Source organism: Cibotium barometz, chromosome 50 (genome assembly GCF_041138505.1).
Source record: "Cibotium barometz isolate CiBa-2024 chromosome 50, ASM4113850v1, whole genome shotgun sequence".
Lineage (NCBI taxonomy): Eukaryota > Viridiplantae > Streptophyta > Polypodiopsida > Cyatheales > Cibotiaceae > Cibotium > Cibotium barometz.
Genome location: NC_141095.1, coordinates 29,217,350 through 29,235,644, shown reverse-complemented (window position 1 = coordinate 29,235,644; position 18,295 = coordinate 29,217,350). Strand labels below are relative to the sequence as shown.

Here is an 18,295-nt window from a genome sequence, read left to right as displayed (position 1 = left end):
AGGCAAGGGCGAGGAGGGTAGGCGAGAGAGAGCAAAGAGCGATTGTTGAGCTAGTGAATGAAGGGCACTTGCAAGATGATACAGATGAGCAAGTAAGAGAGAGAAAGGTGATTGAGCATGAATAGAGCACCACAACACCTGTTCTACCCGCTTTATGCATTCCTTATGGAGAGTCAATGGAGATCTTAACCTAGAATCATAAACAGACAACCCAGAGAATACTGATTTTGGGCTAGTGCCTATTCCTCCCAAAGTGAAGGTATTGGGTAATTCCCTAGTAGCATGTAACTCAAAGCCAACTACCAAACTAAGTTAATTAATAACAAAAGAACTAAGTTAATTAATAACAAAAGCATGTACAACTCTGCCAAATTGTTTAGAAAAAAACACAGGATAATAGTGCCTCGTATAACAATTCATCAAGTTGACAAACTTCTCCACACGTAGTGTGAGGCTAATTAAAACACTGAAGCATAGTGAATAGTTGAGCCTTGCATAGCAATCGAATAAGTTGATAGGCTTCTCCATACGTAGTGTGAGGCCATTTGTCCTCTCCCAACAAACAGTGTGAGCGGTGGTTGCTTTTGCAAAGATCCTTGGTCCTTAAATTGTTTGTGTCCCTGAATCATTCGACTTGGCATCCCACTTGTTAAACAGGCAATCTCTATGCTATGATCAGGCAGCTCATGAGTGCATTCAATGATCATCCCCTGTAGAAACTAATAAATCGACAAACTTCACAGTAAATATAGCATTAACATTGAACCAAATGGCCTAATGTACAGCCTTAATAAACCAACCTACCCGCAAACAGGACAGAATGGCTGTATTCACAACTACTTTACAGCTTACAAATGAGTGAAAATACTTTCGGTTGCTTCATGGGCAGTTATAAAATATTGTTTTTAAGGTGTAAGAACATTTTTGACCATGCCAATTCATTGTCCATGCCAACTTTGTGATTAGCAACTTTTTTTTTTCCTTTTTTTTGCATGGCAAATGTAAACTAGCAATCAATAGTGCATAATTGTGACAAAAAGTATGTGAGAAAAAGTGGATAATCATACCAAAAAAGGTTAAATTGAGAATTTCATTGCAAACTTCTCCAAAAACATATAAAAATGGTTTGCATACTACACAACTGGGCCATATGGTAAGGCCCTACATAATATTCAAAATGTCACATGTCTTCTAATCGAAAGTAAGAACTGAGCAAAAAAGAGCATCATCTCTACCAAAAATCCTTCCACCCCCCAAAATGAGCAAGTTACACTAGGTCTTGGCCAGAGCAAAAGTTAACTATTCTTCATACATCCTTGATGCATTTAAACCGCACTAGAAGCATGGAAGAAAAATGCAAATTGAATATCAATAGAAAATGCCACGTGCTACATTATTAGTGATGCTCAAACTTAGGAGTGTGCCATGTATTGAACCTGTGGCAATAGCATGGAAAGATAAAAGGTTAAGTTAGCAATCTAGAAGGATTAATTTATATTTCAATGTTAACCAAATAAAACAAATATAATTACAATGAACTGATTATGAAATGAAAAAACAAAGCAAATAAAGAAAATATTTGCTACTAAATCAACTGTAAGAATGTGACTATATGTAGGGGTTGTATGAAAACATCATATTACCACATATCATTAAGGAGAGCAAGAATAGAAGTCAAACAGCTAAAATTTTCAGTTATGTTACTGCATTTCATCATGAAAACATACCAAGACGAAACACCTAATGATACAGCTGTAACTTTAAAGGAAACAGGAAAAGCCTACACATCAAGTTGCAAACTCAAAGCTATACATACAAGCTAATCAAGGAGAACAAAATCATTTATGATGAACGATATACAATCTGATACAATTCAAAACTGTGCTGTCGCAGAAAAAATCATGTTCCAACCAAGGGGAGTCACAGATTTGCATATTAAAAGTACTTCTACTTTTTCTTGGTACATACCAAAGGTGCAAAAAGAAGTTCCTTTCGTGAAAGACCTTTGGAACCAGACTGTTAATAAGGGAGCCAACTGTTATCCCCCATAATTGAAACAATAGCATCCCCCAGACATCCCAAAACACTCAGCTTCTTGTTCCAAAACAGTATCCAGCCTTGTGAAACCTACAGGAAGTGAAATTTCTGCAACCCAACTGAGACGCTAGTAGAGCTGTCATCACAGATGATGACACCATCTAATCACAAAGGAATCCATATTGAAACAGTGTAAACTCCAAGACCAGAAAAAAAATCAAGCCAGGTGAGCCAAATGGGCAACAACTGTATCTAAAAGAGGCAAGGTATCTGTTCATGCCTTTGTCGGCTCCAGACAGAGAGTTGGAAAGTGCTGGCCAGCTCCCAAGGCACCTCTTAGTACACCATTAAAACAGGAAAACCCCATGGGGTAACAAGGCACAGTGGCAGTGCCTTGCCACCTCCAAAAGCACTTCGTTTTCCAATAGACCCATCAAAACCATGTGGAGTGAGAGAAACATGACACCCCAAATTCCACCCAAAGAAGAAACCTCCAGACAGTATCATGCACAGCTCTTTCTCCACAATCAAGAGTTTCACATCCCGTTGTCAGAGCAGATACCAAGGCAAAAGACTCTCTTCACCATGCATGATCACGACCACAACTCGTATTTATAAGTAAGATACAGAGTACCAAATAAAACCACTTGTTCCAAAGCATATCGTTGGAGTTAAAACCTTCATCAGAAACCTTCATCAGAAACCTTCTCCATCAAGCAAACAAGAAAAACATATCGAGTCTTCTGTAGCCCCTTACATAAGAACAGCCACAACTCCTGCAGCAAAGTTTACTTCCTCCAATTGTCTGCTGCACCACCACTATCGTACCTACTGTTACCTCCATAGCCACCACTGCCTCTGGCACCACCACCACTGTATCCACCACCACCACCACCACTATATCCACCACCACCACTGTAGCCACCGCCACCTCCACTGCGGCTACCACCATAACCACGATCACCTCTCTCCCTGCCACCATAGTTTCCCCCATTTGACCTGTTCCCATACCCTCCACGGTCTTCATACCGTGAACCACCACCATATCCTCCACCACCACCAGATCCACGGTAACCGCCACCGCCACCACCACCGCCACCGCCAGACCTACTCTGAGCCTGATTGACGGTTATATTTCTACCATCAAGCTCTTTCCCATTCATAGCCTCAATCGCTTCCATCATGGACTGCTCATCAGCAAATGTCACAAAACCAAAGCCACGGGATCTTCCAGTCTCCCTGTCATTGATGACCTACATAAAGCCAGATAGAACAGGATGTAACGATAATATCAAAGCCAATCTTCGTGACAATTCCTGTCACAACCATTGAATACAACTGTTCTCTCGGTGAAACCCTTAGGTCAAACTATCCAAACCACACCTCATCAGAAGAGAAACTGTGAGCTGTGAAAATGGAAGTTCTCAAAAAGCACCACCGAACATTAAATTGAAAATGTAAAACGGAACCCAACATGCCTGGATCCTGATGATGCCATACCAGCCAACCAAACCTATTACTGAGCCAAGCCAGCTACCACGAAGACTTCAAAGTCATGCCTACCACCCAGGGTCTACCGCGCCTCGCCTACTTTCCACAGACTAAACCAACTGGAAGCTCTGTTACCATGAGATGCCCTAGATAGAAAGATATTAACCCCTATACCCATGCCATATCCTAGATCCAACGGCTGAGAGTGTCAAAAACGTGACGAGCGCTAAGCCTGACAGGAGAGACTATCACAACCAAGACAATTCCAAAACCTGACGGACGATAAATCCCTGCAAGCAACAAGATAGCGTACTGTGACAAAACAAAACCCAGTATGGATTTATCCAACGCAGTAGATCCAAGCCCAAGATCCGAAGAGAGACCATCGTTAGGTCACAAAGATAAAATTCACACAGCACACAGTTGCGCAAAGCAGAAAAACAGAGTGCAAGCTTCCAGGGTACCTTCGATTCGATAACTTCGCCGAAGACGCGGAAGGCGTCGGCAAGGCCGCGGTCGTCCGTGGACCAGGCCAGGCCCCCAACGAAACAGCGGTACTCTACTGCAGCAGCCATGGCGAAGGTGAAAAATTAGGGATTTGAGAGAACCCTAGCAGAAGAACTTCGGGTTTGGAGAAAGGGCAGCACAGGCACAGAGCCTGCGGGAGGGGGCGGCGCTTGCTAAGAGGGCTGATTCATGACCGTGATCGTGAGGAGGGCAGCTTAACGAGTGTGGCTGCCAGGTAAGGCTTTATTAAGGTTGGAAGCCTGCTGCAATCTCAGCCTTCCAAATCGTCTCACCATGACCGTTCGATTCATATTTTATGTCCTGAAGTCACATGACACCGTCCACCCTATTAGACCACACTAGTGTCGCGACCCGTCTCCGACGGGCTAGAAGCATTTTGCATTTTCAAGGGAGCATTTTTCATGGAGTTACAGGCCAAGGAAATATGTGTAAAATCACCCTTCCTTTCTTTTCAGAAGCTAAGCACATTGAGTTACACACAAACACGCATAAAGATGTATGTATGTATGTACGTATGTGTACGTGTTACAACTAGAAGATATGTGTATGTGTGTGTGTGCCTATGAATGCATGTCTGCATGTCACATACACATATGTAAATATGTGTCTGTGTATGCGCACGCACCCATAATATCCATAGATATTGTTCACACTCATACATATATGTATACAGCGTCCTCAACTTGCCAACCTTATATATAAACACATCATGATTGCCATATATATCCATACAAAACCTTCTAAAGCACCAAACTTGGCATATAAATACACATCTAGTATTACAAACCCATAAAATTATGACAATCTTAACACACCTAAACACGGCTTCAAAACAATCTTCAAACAACTGGATTCTCTCTCCTTGGTAGCCTATACCCGCGCCTCCATCTAGAAAAATGTATGCCAGAAAAAAAACATTAGAAACATTAGCATTGAAGATATAATTCTCATTGAAAAAAAGTAGGATAAAGATAAAAGCTTACAAAACTCATTCGGTGGATCAATATTTGAGGTGAACGGAGTTTGAACAAGCTTGTAAACAACAAATCGAAAAATTTTGTATTGTCTAGTGCCTATGCACCGAAAATCTAACTTATCAGGCTTTTCATAATCCACAAACATTACACGTACATGAAGTTCATCTGCAACCTCCGCAATCGTAGATTGTAAATTCCAAGGAGCCCAAAGTTCTTGCCTCATAGATGTCTCGACCATACAAACCTAACAATAATATGGATTCTAAAAAGTAAAGATTTCCCTGTTGCAAAAAGAATGTTTCAATAAAAATATAAATTAATCAAACAAAACACAAAAGCTACGTAAAAAGGAAGTTTCTATATATATCTTAAAACACCAGTGCTCTCTAATAGTTCGGTAATAAGAGATGTTGTTGCTTGTCTTTCCCAAAATGGAGGGTATACAAATTCGGCCATGAATATTAAATAGACCTTGGAAAACGATAATACCTATATTATAGCAACGTCCAAAAAATTTACGAGCAATATATTGTCCATCACCATAAACGAACAAAAAAGATCTCCTTGCCACATCCATCTTAAGCAATATAACCCTGATATCAAATATAACTCTCTCTCTCTCTCTCTCTCTCTCTCTCTCTCTCCACACACACATATATGGTTGTGTGTGTGTGTGTGCGTGCTCAGTAGCTTGAGCCAAGCAACGAATAATATAATGGCACAGTATATATAAAGGCAATCCAAAAGTAAACGACGACTGCACTTGCACATCTTTCCAAACTTCAAATGCTTACTTCATTGTACAAAGATATGTATAAATGTAGTCTCTAATATTTGCAAGCTGCCATTTACATTCACATTCTTTGGCATGCCATTTGCAAAACCTCCTTGTAGACAACATTGGTTGTGAAGACTTCATTTGAACCTCTTGTGCCGCTTTCATATTCCACAATATGCTTTACACACACTTTCACTGCATCGGATGATCTAACACGTGACATAGCAACATACAGTTGTCCATGTGTGAATACTTGTGTGGCTAGATAAAGTCCCAATACACTCAATGTTTGTCCTTGGGACTTATTTATTGACTACCAAAAGCTAACTTGACAGGAAATTGCCTCCTTCTCATGTCAAAAGACAATTGAAGCATAGTAGGCATAGATGTTATCCTGGGTATAAAGACTCTCTCTCTAATGTTTATACCTGTAATGATTTCTACTTCTATCACCTTTGAGTTAAATTGCTTGCATATCAATCTGGTACCATTACAAAGTCCCCGTTGAGGGTCCAAATTGCGGAGCAGAATGATAGGAGCATTAATCTTTAGAAGTAAGCGGTGAGGAGGGTAACCACCACCTAAGTTCAAACTGTTCAAGTACTCAATTGGATACAGTATTGCGTCATTCTCGTAAGAAACAATAGAATCTGCACTGAGGTATTCTCTTTCAAGACCAGGCAACGAACTCAAGGCTAGTTTATTGATCTCATCAACCTCCAAATTTTGCGGTGCAAGAATAGCACGGTCTTTGAAGAAGCATGCATAATCCTCAACTCTCTGAAGATCTTTGTATACCCATTCTACCAAACTCAAAACAAAGTTGCCATGGATCAACATTTGTGGTGGAATTACCACTCGACCTTTACTATTTGGCCGACCTATAGTGCCATCCCCAATTTGTAATGTCCATTTGACAAATTCATCCTCTATACCATTATAAGCACTCTATCTAACCCACATGTTTTGGGTGAGCTTTAAAATACTCACATATCTCCAAATATGTGGCCGGCATAACATTGCATCAACAATGTTCTCGCGCGATTCCTTTGGCACAACCGGTAAGATTTGCCTGAAGTCACCACCAAAGAGCATAACTTTTCCACTGAACACTTTATCACTTTGCATAATGTCCTTCAATGTCCTGTCCAGTGCTTCATATGCATGCCTATGCATCACTGGAGCCTCGTCCCAAATGATTAACCTTACAAGCTTCAACACCTCGGCCAATGGGCTTAGCTTTGATTCCACATGTGCTAGAAGCATTGATTACTAATGGGATTTTGAAGCGTGAGTGAGCTGTACGACCATTTGAGAGTAACAATGCAGCTATTCTAGATGATGCACATGCCAAGGCAACATGTTTCTCTCCACGCAATCGAGATAGCAAGGCATTGTACAAATAAGTTTTACCTGATCCACGTGGTCCATCAAGGAAAAAAATACCTTGATTGACAACAGCTATAAGGATACACTCAAATGCTCTTGATTGACAACTATTAAGACTCCATTCCATGGAAACAGACAAATCAGCCTGCTGAACAGAATCAAACATCATCTCTTCCATCAGCAAACCATTGTTGACAGTGGCAACACTTGATCTATCTGGAATAGGCAACCCTTCAAAATCATCTAACCGCTTTCCATAATATTGGTGTAAGAGATCTTGCATGTGCAACAAAGCCTGATTCTTTGCTATAGAATAACAAACACCAACATTACCACTCTCTCTTTGCTGCAATGAATGAAAAAAATCTTCTGAAAGTTCGGTGGAGAATTTGTCCCAAAGCTGCCTAGGGTATATAGGCTCACAAAAAACCATTATAATGACAAACAATTGACGTGGTTGGAATCCTGTATTCTGAATTGCAGCTTCATGGAGACACATGTACCACTCCTCATCACTCTCCAGCATCCCTCTGGCTTCACATGCAACCTTAAAACATGGATACAAATGTCCATTCATTGTTTGCAAATCCTTAAAAGATTTGCACCCTTTGCACACTGTGAGTAGCATCCATCCATAAAGTAATATTGCTCACCTGCACTCGGATTAACATTATACATACGTCCATTAAAAAATACATATAACACACACACACTATTCACAACAGTGTGCACCCTTTGCACACTGTGAGTAGCATCCATCCATAAAGTAATATTTCTCACCTGCACTCGGATTAACATTATACATACATCCATTAAAAAATACATATAACACACACACACACTATTCACAAAATTTTAAAATTTTAAAAAACTTCCAACATTTAAAAATGCATTTTTACAAACTTTTAAAAAATGCATTTTCACACACTATTCACAAACTCTCTCTCTCTCTCTCTCTCTCTCTCTCTCTCTCTCTCTCTCTCTCTCTCTCTCTCTCTCTCTCGGCCAACGCACCTGTATGCAAGCTTGAGCTAGGCCAATCTCTCTGTGCTTGAGCTTCTCCCTTTCTCCCTTTCCCACACACACACACACACACCCACATCCCCCCACACACACACGGCCCACGCTGGGCTTTTCGTGGACGACACCGAGAGGAGGGGAGGTACCAAAAAGATGACACCAAGGAGGGGAGGCGCCAAACAACCAATCTCTCTCTCTCTCTCTCTCTCTCTCTCTCTCTCTCTCTCTCTCTCTCTCTCTCTCTCTCTCTCTCTCTCTCTCTCTCTCTCTCTCTCTCTCTACCAACGCAGCTGCATGCAGAGTGTGGCAGAAAGATATGAACGACACCGAGGAGGGGAGGTGCCAAACACCAATCTCTCTCTCTCTCTCTCTCTGGGCCAACGCGGCCGCATGTAGAGTGTGGCAAAAAGATGTGGACGACACCAAGGAGGGGAGCCGAAAAATAGACGTCACCGAGGACGGGAGGCACCAAACAACCAATCTCTCTTTCTCTCTCTCTCTCTCTCTCTCTCACATACACACACACATCCACACCCACCCCCACACACCCAGACCTTATTTATGTTAACCATTTTTATTGAATGCAGAAAACTCAGAGCTTACCATGATGTGGAAGGGAGGTGCACTACAGACGACACGTGCAGACGACACCGATGAGGGGAGGTGCACTGCAGGCAGACGACACCGAGGAGGGGATGCGCGCTACAACACACTGAGGGGACGTGCGCTACAACAACACACCGGGGCGAGTAACCTGCATCACAACCAACAAGCACACCTCAGGTCACCACGTGACAGAGAACCAACAAAAGAACATGAGACGGTAGAGGGGCTAACTCACCAACCACACACAACAAAACACACATGGAGACTCGAGTCTCTTGCATGGATTTTTGAATATTCTTGCCGCATTGAACGTATGGCCACCCATGCAACCTCTGTGTCATAGAGGTGGAGGCGTGACAGAGGCGTCGTGGTGTAACTCCAGGCATCGTGGAGGACCTGCAACCTGCAGAGGTGATAGGCGGCTGCATGCAATGCGGTGTAAAATAGGGTAGCTGCAAGCCATGTTGCAGGGTAGCCTCAACAGGGCTTGCACCTAAAAAAGCTGCCATGTGGCAAGTGGTGCAAGCCTTGTAAAAGATAGTATAGATGATTCTTCAAGCTTGACCAGACCATGTCTCCTAGGCTTTGCACCATTGCTGGGGAACACCTCCATGAATCCTTTTCACCATTGGTTGAAAGAGGAACATGCAATTTTGAGCAAGCATTTTCTTCATAATTTCATCCATTAGAAAATGGAGACGTTTTTTTTCTCTCTCTCCTCTAATGATGAGGCAAATTTTTCAACAAGCGAACCCATCTTTTCCCGAACCCTACTTTGCACACCTAAACACTCTGGGGCTTTACACACCTCTCGGCCATTGAATTTTCATTGAAAAGTGCACAATTTTTCGCGCTTTGGGGAAGACCTCCCCCGCCGGAACAAATTCACTCAAGTGTGTTTTTCACTCAAGTGTTTAAAGGCCCTTAGAACAAATTCAGATGATCTCACCTACCCATTGCTTATGGACCCTCAGGTGTGTGGGGTGGGGGTGGGGGTAAGGAACTCTCCCCTTTGACCATAATTTTGGATGGGCTTCTTGCCCATCAAAAATCAGAAAATATATAATATAATAATGTTTTTAGTATGTGTTTTGACATGCCTTTGAAAAACTTGCTTATAATATATAATGAAAATGGGTAAAATGGCCCTCCGCCCCTCCTTTATCCTTTGTAATGCACTATCCCGTACATATCCCCTACACCATTCTAACTCATAAGAACAATGTGAGGGGCTTCATATTTATGGGAAGTATAGGCAACTAGGTGTGTTGAACTCTGGAGTAAGTTATTCGTGTAAATTACCTCCCTTTAGCAAGGTCACAACGTTTTTCTTGTTCCTTAGTGCAATGTTTGATAAAAGGATATCTTAGGTAAGTTACAACTTGCTTAAATGCCAAGAAGAAATGTGTGTAATTTTTCACAAAAGGTTTATTTATACCACTAGAGTGCAAAGCCTAAAGGAATTGTAAGAGTGGTAGCATTCCTATTCCTTATCACATTGCCATCATAATATTTGTTAGAAAACATTTAGAAATAACTTTGATTTAGCTCTCTCTCTCTCTCTCTCTCTCTCTCTCTCTCTCTCTCTCTCTCTCTCTCACACACACACACACACACACACACACACACACACACATTATTGGACAATGCAATACAACCCACATCACCTTGCCATCATAATAATTGTTGAAAAACATTTAAAATCACATTGATTTTAGCTCTCTCTCTCTCTCTCTCTCTCTCTCTCTCTCTCTCTCTCTCTCTCTCATGCAAAAACCTTTCAATTATTGATTGTAGATACCTATAACATGAGTAATCTCTTATAGGTTAATGAAGATTTCAAACGTGTCCCTCCTTCCAAATCTTGATTTCATTTTCCCAATATTATTAATTTTACACAAAGTGTGTCCATTGTCCTCTTCTTTTAGTGGCTATGCATGAGGTGGAGCTTCTTGTTGTTATTTGTAAAAGATTGATGCTTAGAACTATTTTGAGCAAAGGGAGAAGAATAAAGGCACCATCATGGAGCATTGTGTGATGCAAGGATGCTCTAAAATAGCACTTTATTCAAAGGCATCATCCATTAACTTTAAGATGAAAATATTGCCAAACAACAAAAAGAGAGGCATAAGCTAGGAAAAAGAGATTCTCAATGCAAGAAATAAAGGCATATTTTTTTTCATTGTGATAAATATAAGAACAAGGTGCATGAATGTGTAAATGTGTGTTTTAAAGGCTTGAAATTAATATTTACACTCGGCTTGTGTATACAACTCACACACACAACCACCAGCAATTTGTATAAAGGGTGCACATCCACCATAGTGAGTGAAGGATCAAACCCAAGACTTATAGGATAACACTAGTCCTCTTCTACCAACTAAGCTATAGTCATGGATGCAAATTCAAATGCTTCTCAATATTCTTCTTTTGAGCATGCATTTACAAAAGGAGGCCATTTTATTATCATGTGTAACGAGATTATTATAGAGAAATGAAAAAGTCCACAAAAATTGCTAAATTTATAATTAATTAGATTAGAGAAAAATAGTTTATTTCTAGTCTTGCAAAGTGTTCTCTCTCTCTCTCTCTCTCTCTCTCTCTCTCTCTCTCTCTCTCTCTCTCTCTCTCTCTCTCTCTCTCTTCTCTCTTCACACACATACACATGCATGCACACACACACACACACACACGTAGATGCATGTGGATGCACATGCATGCGCATGCATGCACATACACACACATAAGCATACATGTGTAGTTATATTAGATAGTCCATCCTAGTATCTCTTTGTAGGTTAATGTTTGAAAAATTAAACTTTACTGGCTTCAAAATCCCAAAAAAGGCATTGGGGAGGTAGCAGGGGAGATGCATAGAGTAGGTTAAACTAGGTAAGGCGGGATGTCCACTTAGAGGGAGGGAGTATACTAAAGAATGTAAGATATCACCTAGGTGCATAAACGATATTATATAGTCAAAATGATCACACACGCAAAAAAGTATACTAAAATTAGCAAAAAAATGATTAAGTAAATAAATATATCGCAAAACGACAGTGAATATAAAATTAAAAACATGAGTATATAAATTAAATTATATATATATATATATAATATATATATATATGAGTAGTGCATAATTATTAAATAAAATAATTGAATATATATACATGTACAAAAAAGTACATGAAAATAAACACAAACTATAATATAGGTTGACATATATTAATGATGTTTAATATGAAAATAAGAAATGAGTTGTGATATTAATAATCCCTTTTTTCTCAATAATGTTTTGCATGTGTATTAAACAACACCTTCCTATGTGACATCATCACACATCCATCACTATTGTATTTAATTCACATTAAGAGCAATAATCTATCTTATATACTTACTTATTAAAAAATGGATGTACATTAGACCTTTTTCAAAAAAACACATTTTCTATAGAATATTTTGTTAAAGGTCCCAAGTATATGCACTTTAGAGAGAGAGAGAGAGAGAGAGAGAGAGAGAGAGAGAGAGAGAGAGATGGGTGGGGGAGTTGACATGTGCGCTAGAGAATTATTGGACAGAATCTAGATTAGGGTAGGGCTTACCCACTTGCGATTATGGAAAGGATGGGGTAATATAGATCTTACTTACTTGCAAATGAGACCTTTACACGTAGACCATGAGAAGATGGAATTGTGATAGGTTCGGTTCTTTCCCTAATGAGAAGTTATTAAAAAGGAGTAGCACTCTAATAAAGGTAAACTTTTTACAAGCATCTTTTCATGTTTAAAATAATCTTGACTAGCTGAAAAAGAACATTGGCCATGGATTTTATCGAGGGATGCCCTAGCAAAAGTAGGCCAAAAAGAATCACATAGTGTTTATTATGCGATGTGGTGTGGTATTATGTTCTTGCTTCTTGAAACTTAAAAGCATTACTACTCAATTTCAATGCTTGCTCGTAAACATAATTACCCACTAATTTGGTACCTCATGAGTAAGCATGACCTTGATGAATTCCTCAAATTAGAATTTAAATTTGTGCTCATGGCATCTTTACATAATTCTAAAAATCGAGTAACCCTCCTTGCATAAAGAAAAGTGCACTCATATATGTGTGTTAAAGAATTTAAAGTTGTTCTCATGGCATCTTTACATAATTCTAAAAACTGGGTAATGCTTCTTACATAAAGAAAAGTGTGTTATGGCTCACCCTAACCCCCCTTGAAACACATCCAACAAGAGATTACCTGGTGAATCCCAATTATCATGAGGATCTTTCCAATGGCCGAGCTCGTAACCCTCGAGGTCTCCAAGCTCTACAACTCCTTGATGAGAAGCAATTTCACCGCATCTCCTGCGAGTGTTATCACACCGCCGCATTGCACTACGTGTACTCATCCCTCCTCTCACCTCACATCACTCACACACACTCACTAGCATGCATTAGAGAGAGAGATATTAGCAAGAGGATTAGAAAGAGCAAGACTCTATTGAACAATGGGAGGGTCCCCCATATTATGAGAGATATTCACTTATATACATGGCCATAAGTGTTCACACTCACTTAAACTGTGGTCGACCAAGCACTTTAGGGCCTAGGCTCATAAGAGGCCTAATGCTATTACAATTACTCCTCTCATAATATATCCATGAAGTACATCACTTGGGACTTCATCCTAACTTCCTACCACACGCTCTTGAAGCGGGAATCACCACAAGTATTACATAGGACCATTACGAGCGCCCGTCCAAGTTGTAGATTTGGATACCATTGCTTCATATCTTGAATATATGACCTTTTGGTGTATCTACCTTTACTCCTTGATATGAGATAATGGTATTATCTCTTATTAACCCTAGGAATGGGTTAGCAAAGTGCACTCATACATGTGTTGTAGATCAAGGTTTTTTAACCTCTTCAAAGCTTGAAGTTTAAATCCATGGCCAAAACAAGGTTGAGCATATTGAATGATTAATATCAATGAAATTTTACCACTTATATTTTATGTTACAAGTGAATAGTTTTTTTGGCACAATATTAAAACTTCTTTAACATTTTACTATCTGTTATGATGTATTTTATAAAAAAATGTGAGTAATTTTGATCATGTAAATATTTAATAATGGGTTGAAAGGGTAAAGTACGTTGTTTGCAAGAATTTTCATGTTGTGAATACATGTTATAACAGAAGGATGACATGTGGGATAGACATGGAGAGCACTTATGGTTAAATCAATATGTAATTTTGATCTTATAAGGGTAAATAGTGGATTAAGGGTAAAGGTTTATTGCAGAATTTTTCATGCTGTGAATGTATATCATAAGAGAAGCATGACATGTTGGATACACATGGAGAGCACTTATGGTCACATCACTTATGATCATCAATATATGGCATGTGGATTTGACTAGAAGTCTGTGATATTTTATTTGGAGCATTCTTAGTAAGAAATGTGGGGGAGAGAGAGAGCTTGAGTTCCTTGCAAGCAAACACGCACACACATACACAAGAGAGTGCAAGACATAAGAGAGAGATGATGGCTGAATTTTCTTCTTTCTTCTTCTCTTCTCTACAACCATATAACTAAAAGATAAGAGTACATACATAAAGGGAAAGTATCCTCCTACAACAACATACAAAGTGGTCGGTGAACCTGACTATATGAGTTGGCATTATGACTATGCCATAACTCTAGTACTCCAAAGTGGCTGGCACACAGTCTATCATCCATTGGCAGCATATCAACCATAATTGCACCAACCATGCCATTGACATAAGTGCAGAAGCTATCACCCAAGTAGGGTGAGAATATGGATGTGAATATGGATGGGTATGTATGGATGTATGCATGTAGATGTGGATGCATGAATGTGGATGTATGGATGTGAATGAGGATGTGGATGTGGATGCATGGATGTAAATGTGGATGTGTATGTATGGATGTATGCATGTAGATGTGGATGCATGAATGTGGATGTATGGATGTAAATGAGGATATAGATGTGGATGTATGGATGTGAATGTGCATGTAGATATGGATGTATAGATGTGAATGGGAATGTGGATGTGGATGTATGAATGAGAATGTGGATGTGGATGTATGAATGAGGACGTGATAATGGATGTATGCATGTGGATGTGGATATGGATGTGTATGTATGAATGTGGCTATGGGATGTGGATGTATAAATGAGCATGTGAAAATGGAGATAAGCATGTAGATGTGGATGTATGGATGTGGATGTGGATGTGGATGTATGGATGTGGAGGTGGATGTGGATGTATGGCTGTGGATATGGATGTGAATATATGATATGTGATGTGAAGGAATCTGAAGTGAAGAGATGAAAAATGAGGTGATTGGATGAGTACACATATAAATGGAATGTGGAATAAGTAATGTGGATTAATGAGGGATAATGTGGAAAAATGAGAGTTAATATAGAAACTGTATTTGTAAACTGTTTGTAAATGGCTGTTTTATGTCAAGAATGCTGGGGAAGCATTTTGACCGTCTTGTGATTAAGGTCATGGAGACCTAACTGATAAAGTTGCAACTGCTGTGACGGAGAGTCAATGGAGGACGTCTCGCGTAGCAAAGTCGGTCGAGGTCTTGACCAGCCTCGGTTCGATTAAAATGGTGAGCTTCCGGTACGGTGGATGAGGGACCAAGAAAGCGGCCTATGAGTGAAGCGCTAGGTCACCTGCAAAGGATCCTAGAGGGTGCTGACCATACGGTGCTCGGGCTCTAGGTTGCCTAGGATACCCACGCGTGCGTCGAGGAAGATATTGGAACAAGGAGTAAGAGTTGTTTTTGTGAAACCGGGCATGGATCTGGTTGATTGACCTTGCTGGTCTTCAATGGATGAGTCCATGGCTCTTTTTATGGATCTATTGGTTGATCTTGCTGATCTTCAACGAGAGTCCATCTTGATTTTTATAAGTGATTATATTGTCGAGTATTATGGACTAGGAACTATTGAAAAGGCCCCTGAGTGAGAGGTGGTGAGCGTTCTAGTTGCCAATGATGCCATAGATACTCTGATGAAGGAACGATGGAAAATTTGAGAATCAATCGGATAATTTGGAAGACTGTGATCAGTGGTACTATGGTTTCATTAAAGGATTGTTTTAAAGTTAGCTGATGCTAAGAAAAAGGCAATTTCATATTGGGTGTGTAAGTGGTGTGCCTAATTTTATGTTTGCATGAACTTCCGACTAGGGGGCCTTGGAACTCTTTTCCTTGGTACCCGGGACAAAACCTAACCAAATTCTTAATTGGATCCCATCACTACAGTGGTTGGGCGGTTGGCTAACCCATGGGACTGGATGGGGTTAGGCTGGACTCATGGATCCGTAAATCGAGACTCAATTTTTGTTATTACGATAGATAACGTAAATCCCGGATAGTAATTATTCTATGGATAGGAATCAACGACTGTGCCTCTTGATGGGAAAAAAAGCATTGATTCCAATGATCCAAGTGCAAGTTTCTTCCTTGATCCGGACGAGTACCTTTATAGGTGCAATCGGATCAGCTTGATCAGTAATGGTCTTGACTACATTAGAGTAAAAAGTTATCCTGGTGGAATCGCTGATGCTTTTCGGGTAAGAGAAGTTTTTCCGAGTTCGGTTTTTGGAAAAATCGACGGATTAGTCTCTTGTCCGGATATCCATGGACGAGGCTCCGAATGTGCGACCCCTGTCCCATGCGAGAAGTGCTACTTGCGCTGCTAGTACCCCGAATCTTTTGCTCGGTGGGAACAGAGATCTCACAGTTGGTATCAGAGCAAATTGACTAATAAAGATCAACTGAGAAGCCAAAGATGTCAAAAATTTATCAAGAAGCACAAAAAGGTTGTAATTGTGTGATATAATTCATACAATTTGATATTCAAACTGAAAATTCAATTGGGTCTTCAATTGGAAGTACCGCAATCGTATGGAATCCCGGACTTGCTTGAGGCCTAAACATGATAGAAGTTACCTTATAGTTCCAAGTACCATGACTACCCATATATACCGAGGGTATAACTGTAGCTCTTTACCGGCAGTATATACGAGTAAATCTAAGACTTGAAATTATAAGCGTTAATGCTATCCAAATGATGATTTCGAATGTGGTTGATATGATTTCTAATTCTGTTTGAGAATTGATGAATTGATTTGGATGCTGATTGAAAAATGATGATTTCTGAAATTTAGTTGAAATATAATAACCTGAACGAAACCACAATGAGGGTGAATGGGGCGAGTCCCTGTGATGATATTCATAACTGGAATGATGATAATGAATTCAGCAAATCACTATGAGATTAGTGGAATGTGCTGTCAAATTGCTACTGTTAACACTTGACCGGTAAACCAAGTTAAGGGATGACAAATTGAGAACTTACTTGACTGAAATTCCCATGGAGGAATGTTCAGAAGGAAATTTTTCGGTCTAATGGACCATTATCATGTTAAAGATATGAATGATATGATCTGAATGAATTGTTATTTAATGATGAGTTCTATATAAGGGATATTTATCCGAGTATTCTGTTGGGTTGACCAGAATATAAGGAACCTTAGAATAAAATTGGATCTAAGAAAAAGAGTTGTCCTCTACCTTGCGAGATGAGGACATCTTGCACTTTTTAAGTGGGGTAGAATGTAAGATTCCTCCGCAGCCTTCGAGGTGTACAGGAGTAAGAATATCCCTTTTTGATCTTATAATTATTCCCTCTCTAAAATAAAAGAAAGATTCTGTTTAAAAAAGGAAGACTCTTTCCCTAGAATACTTCTCAGGAGTCACGCCTATTTTAAGGATTCAGAACAATGAGTTCAAAAGTGAAAATCGGTGTTTTGGATACCAAGGTTTTGGTTTTCATTCGAGTACAGCCCAAAAGAAGTTCTTTATCTCTTGGGGAGTATAGGAAGTTATCCCCCAGATATTATGAGCCTTATATCTGAATTCAATGAAAGTAGGTGACTTAGCCTACAAGCTTCTTTTACCTCCTCATCTCAAAGTTCTTAATGTATTTCATAGAAATATGTGCCAAATCCAAATCATGGAAAGACGGAAAAACTTCAGTGGCAAGATACCATTGGCTTCTAAGTTACGCTAGCTCCTTCCTTTATAGACGTAACTTTTACCTATCGCTCACAGTAATCTTACTTCCATCGATCTCCCTTCTTCTTAATATCCTTCATGGCTTGGCAATAGGAATTAGTTTTATCCATGATGATTTCTCACCTTCAAGATGCAAGCGAGTCTGTGAAGAAAGATTTTATAGAACAGTATGAGCGCTCACTTTTTCCTCAGTTGGGAACTTCTGTAGCTCAGACCAAATGGCAGACCTATCAAGACATAACTAGGGTAACACCCTGGGGTCAGCAGCACTTTCGTAACAATGTCCGCTTGGCCATGGTTATTGAAGCTTTGGGTTTGGGTCCCCGATACTACTGCGTCATGAGATCAAGGC

At 39.9% G+C, this 18,295-nt stretch overlaps 1 protein-coding gene across 1 annotated transcript; it reads right to left on the bottom strand.

The window, feature by feature from the left end:
* Positions 1-2,627: 2,627 nt before the first annotated feature.
* LOC147610010 (uncharacterized) lies at positions 2,628-4,253 on the bottom strand. Its single transcript, XM_086786822.1, has 2 exons — positions 3,993-4,253; positions 2,628-3,290 (listed from the first exon to the last, which is right to left on the bottom strand). Exons 1-2 carry the CDS (start codon positions 4,101-4,103, stop codon positions 2,826-2,828), a joined length of 576 nt encoding a protein of 191 aa, XP_086642948.1. The 5' UTR covers positions 4,104-4,253; the 3' UTR covers positions 2,628-2,825.
* Between the last annotated feature and the right edge of the window lie 14,042 nt (positions 4,254-18,295).

Bases quoted from the DNA above. Each gene is read 5' to 3' on its own strand.
- LOC147610010 (XM_086786822.1), bottom strand. From the start codon at position 4,103: ATGGCTGCTGCAGTAGAGTACCGCTGTTTCGTTGGGGGCCTGGCCTGG. The intron at 3,291-3,992 runs GTACCCTGGAAG...GGCTTTATGTAG, and splicing joins GCGAAGTTATCGAATCGAAG to GTCATCAATGACAGGGAGAC.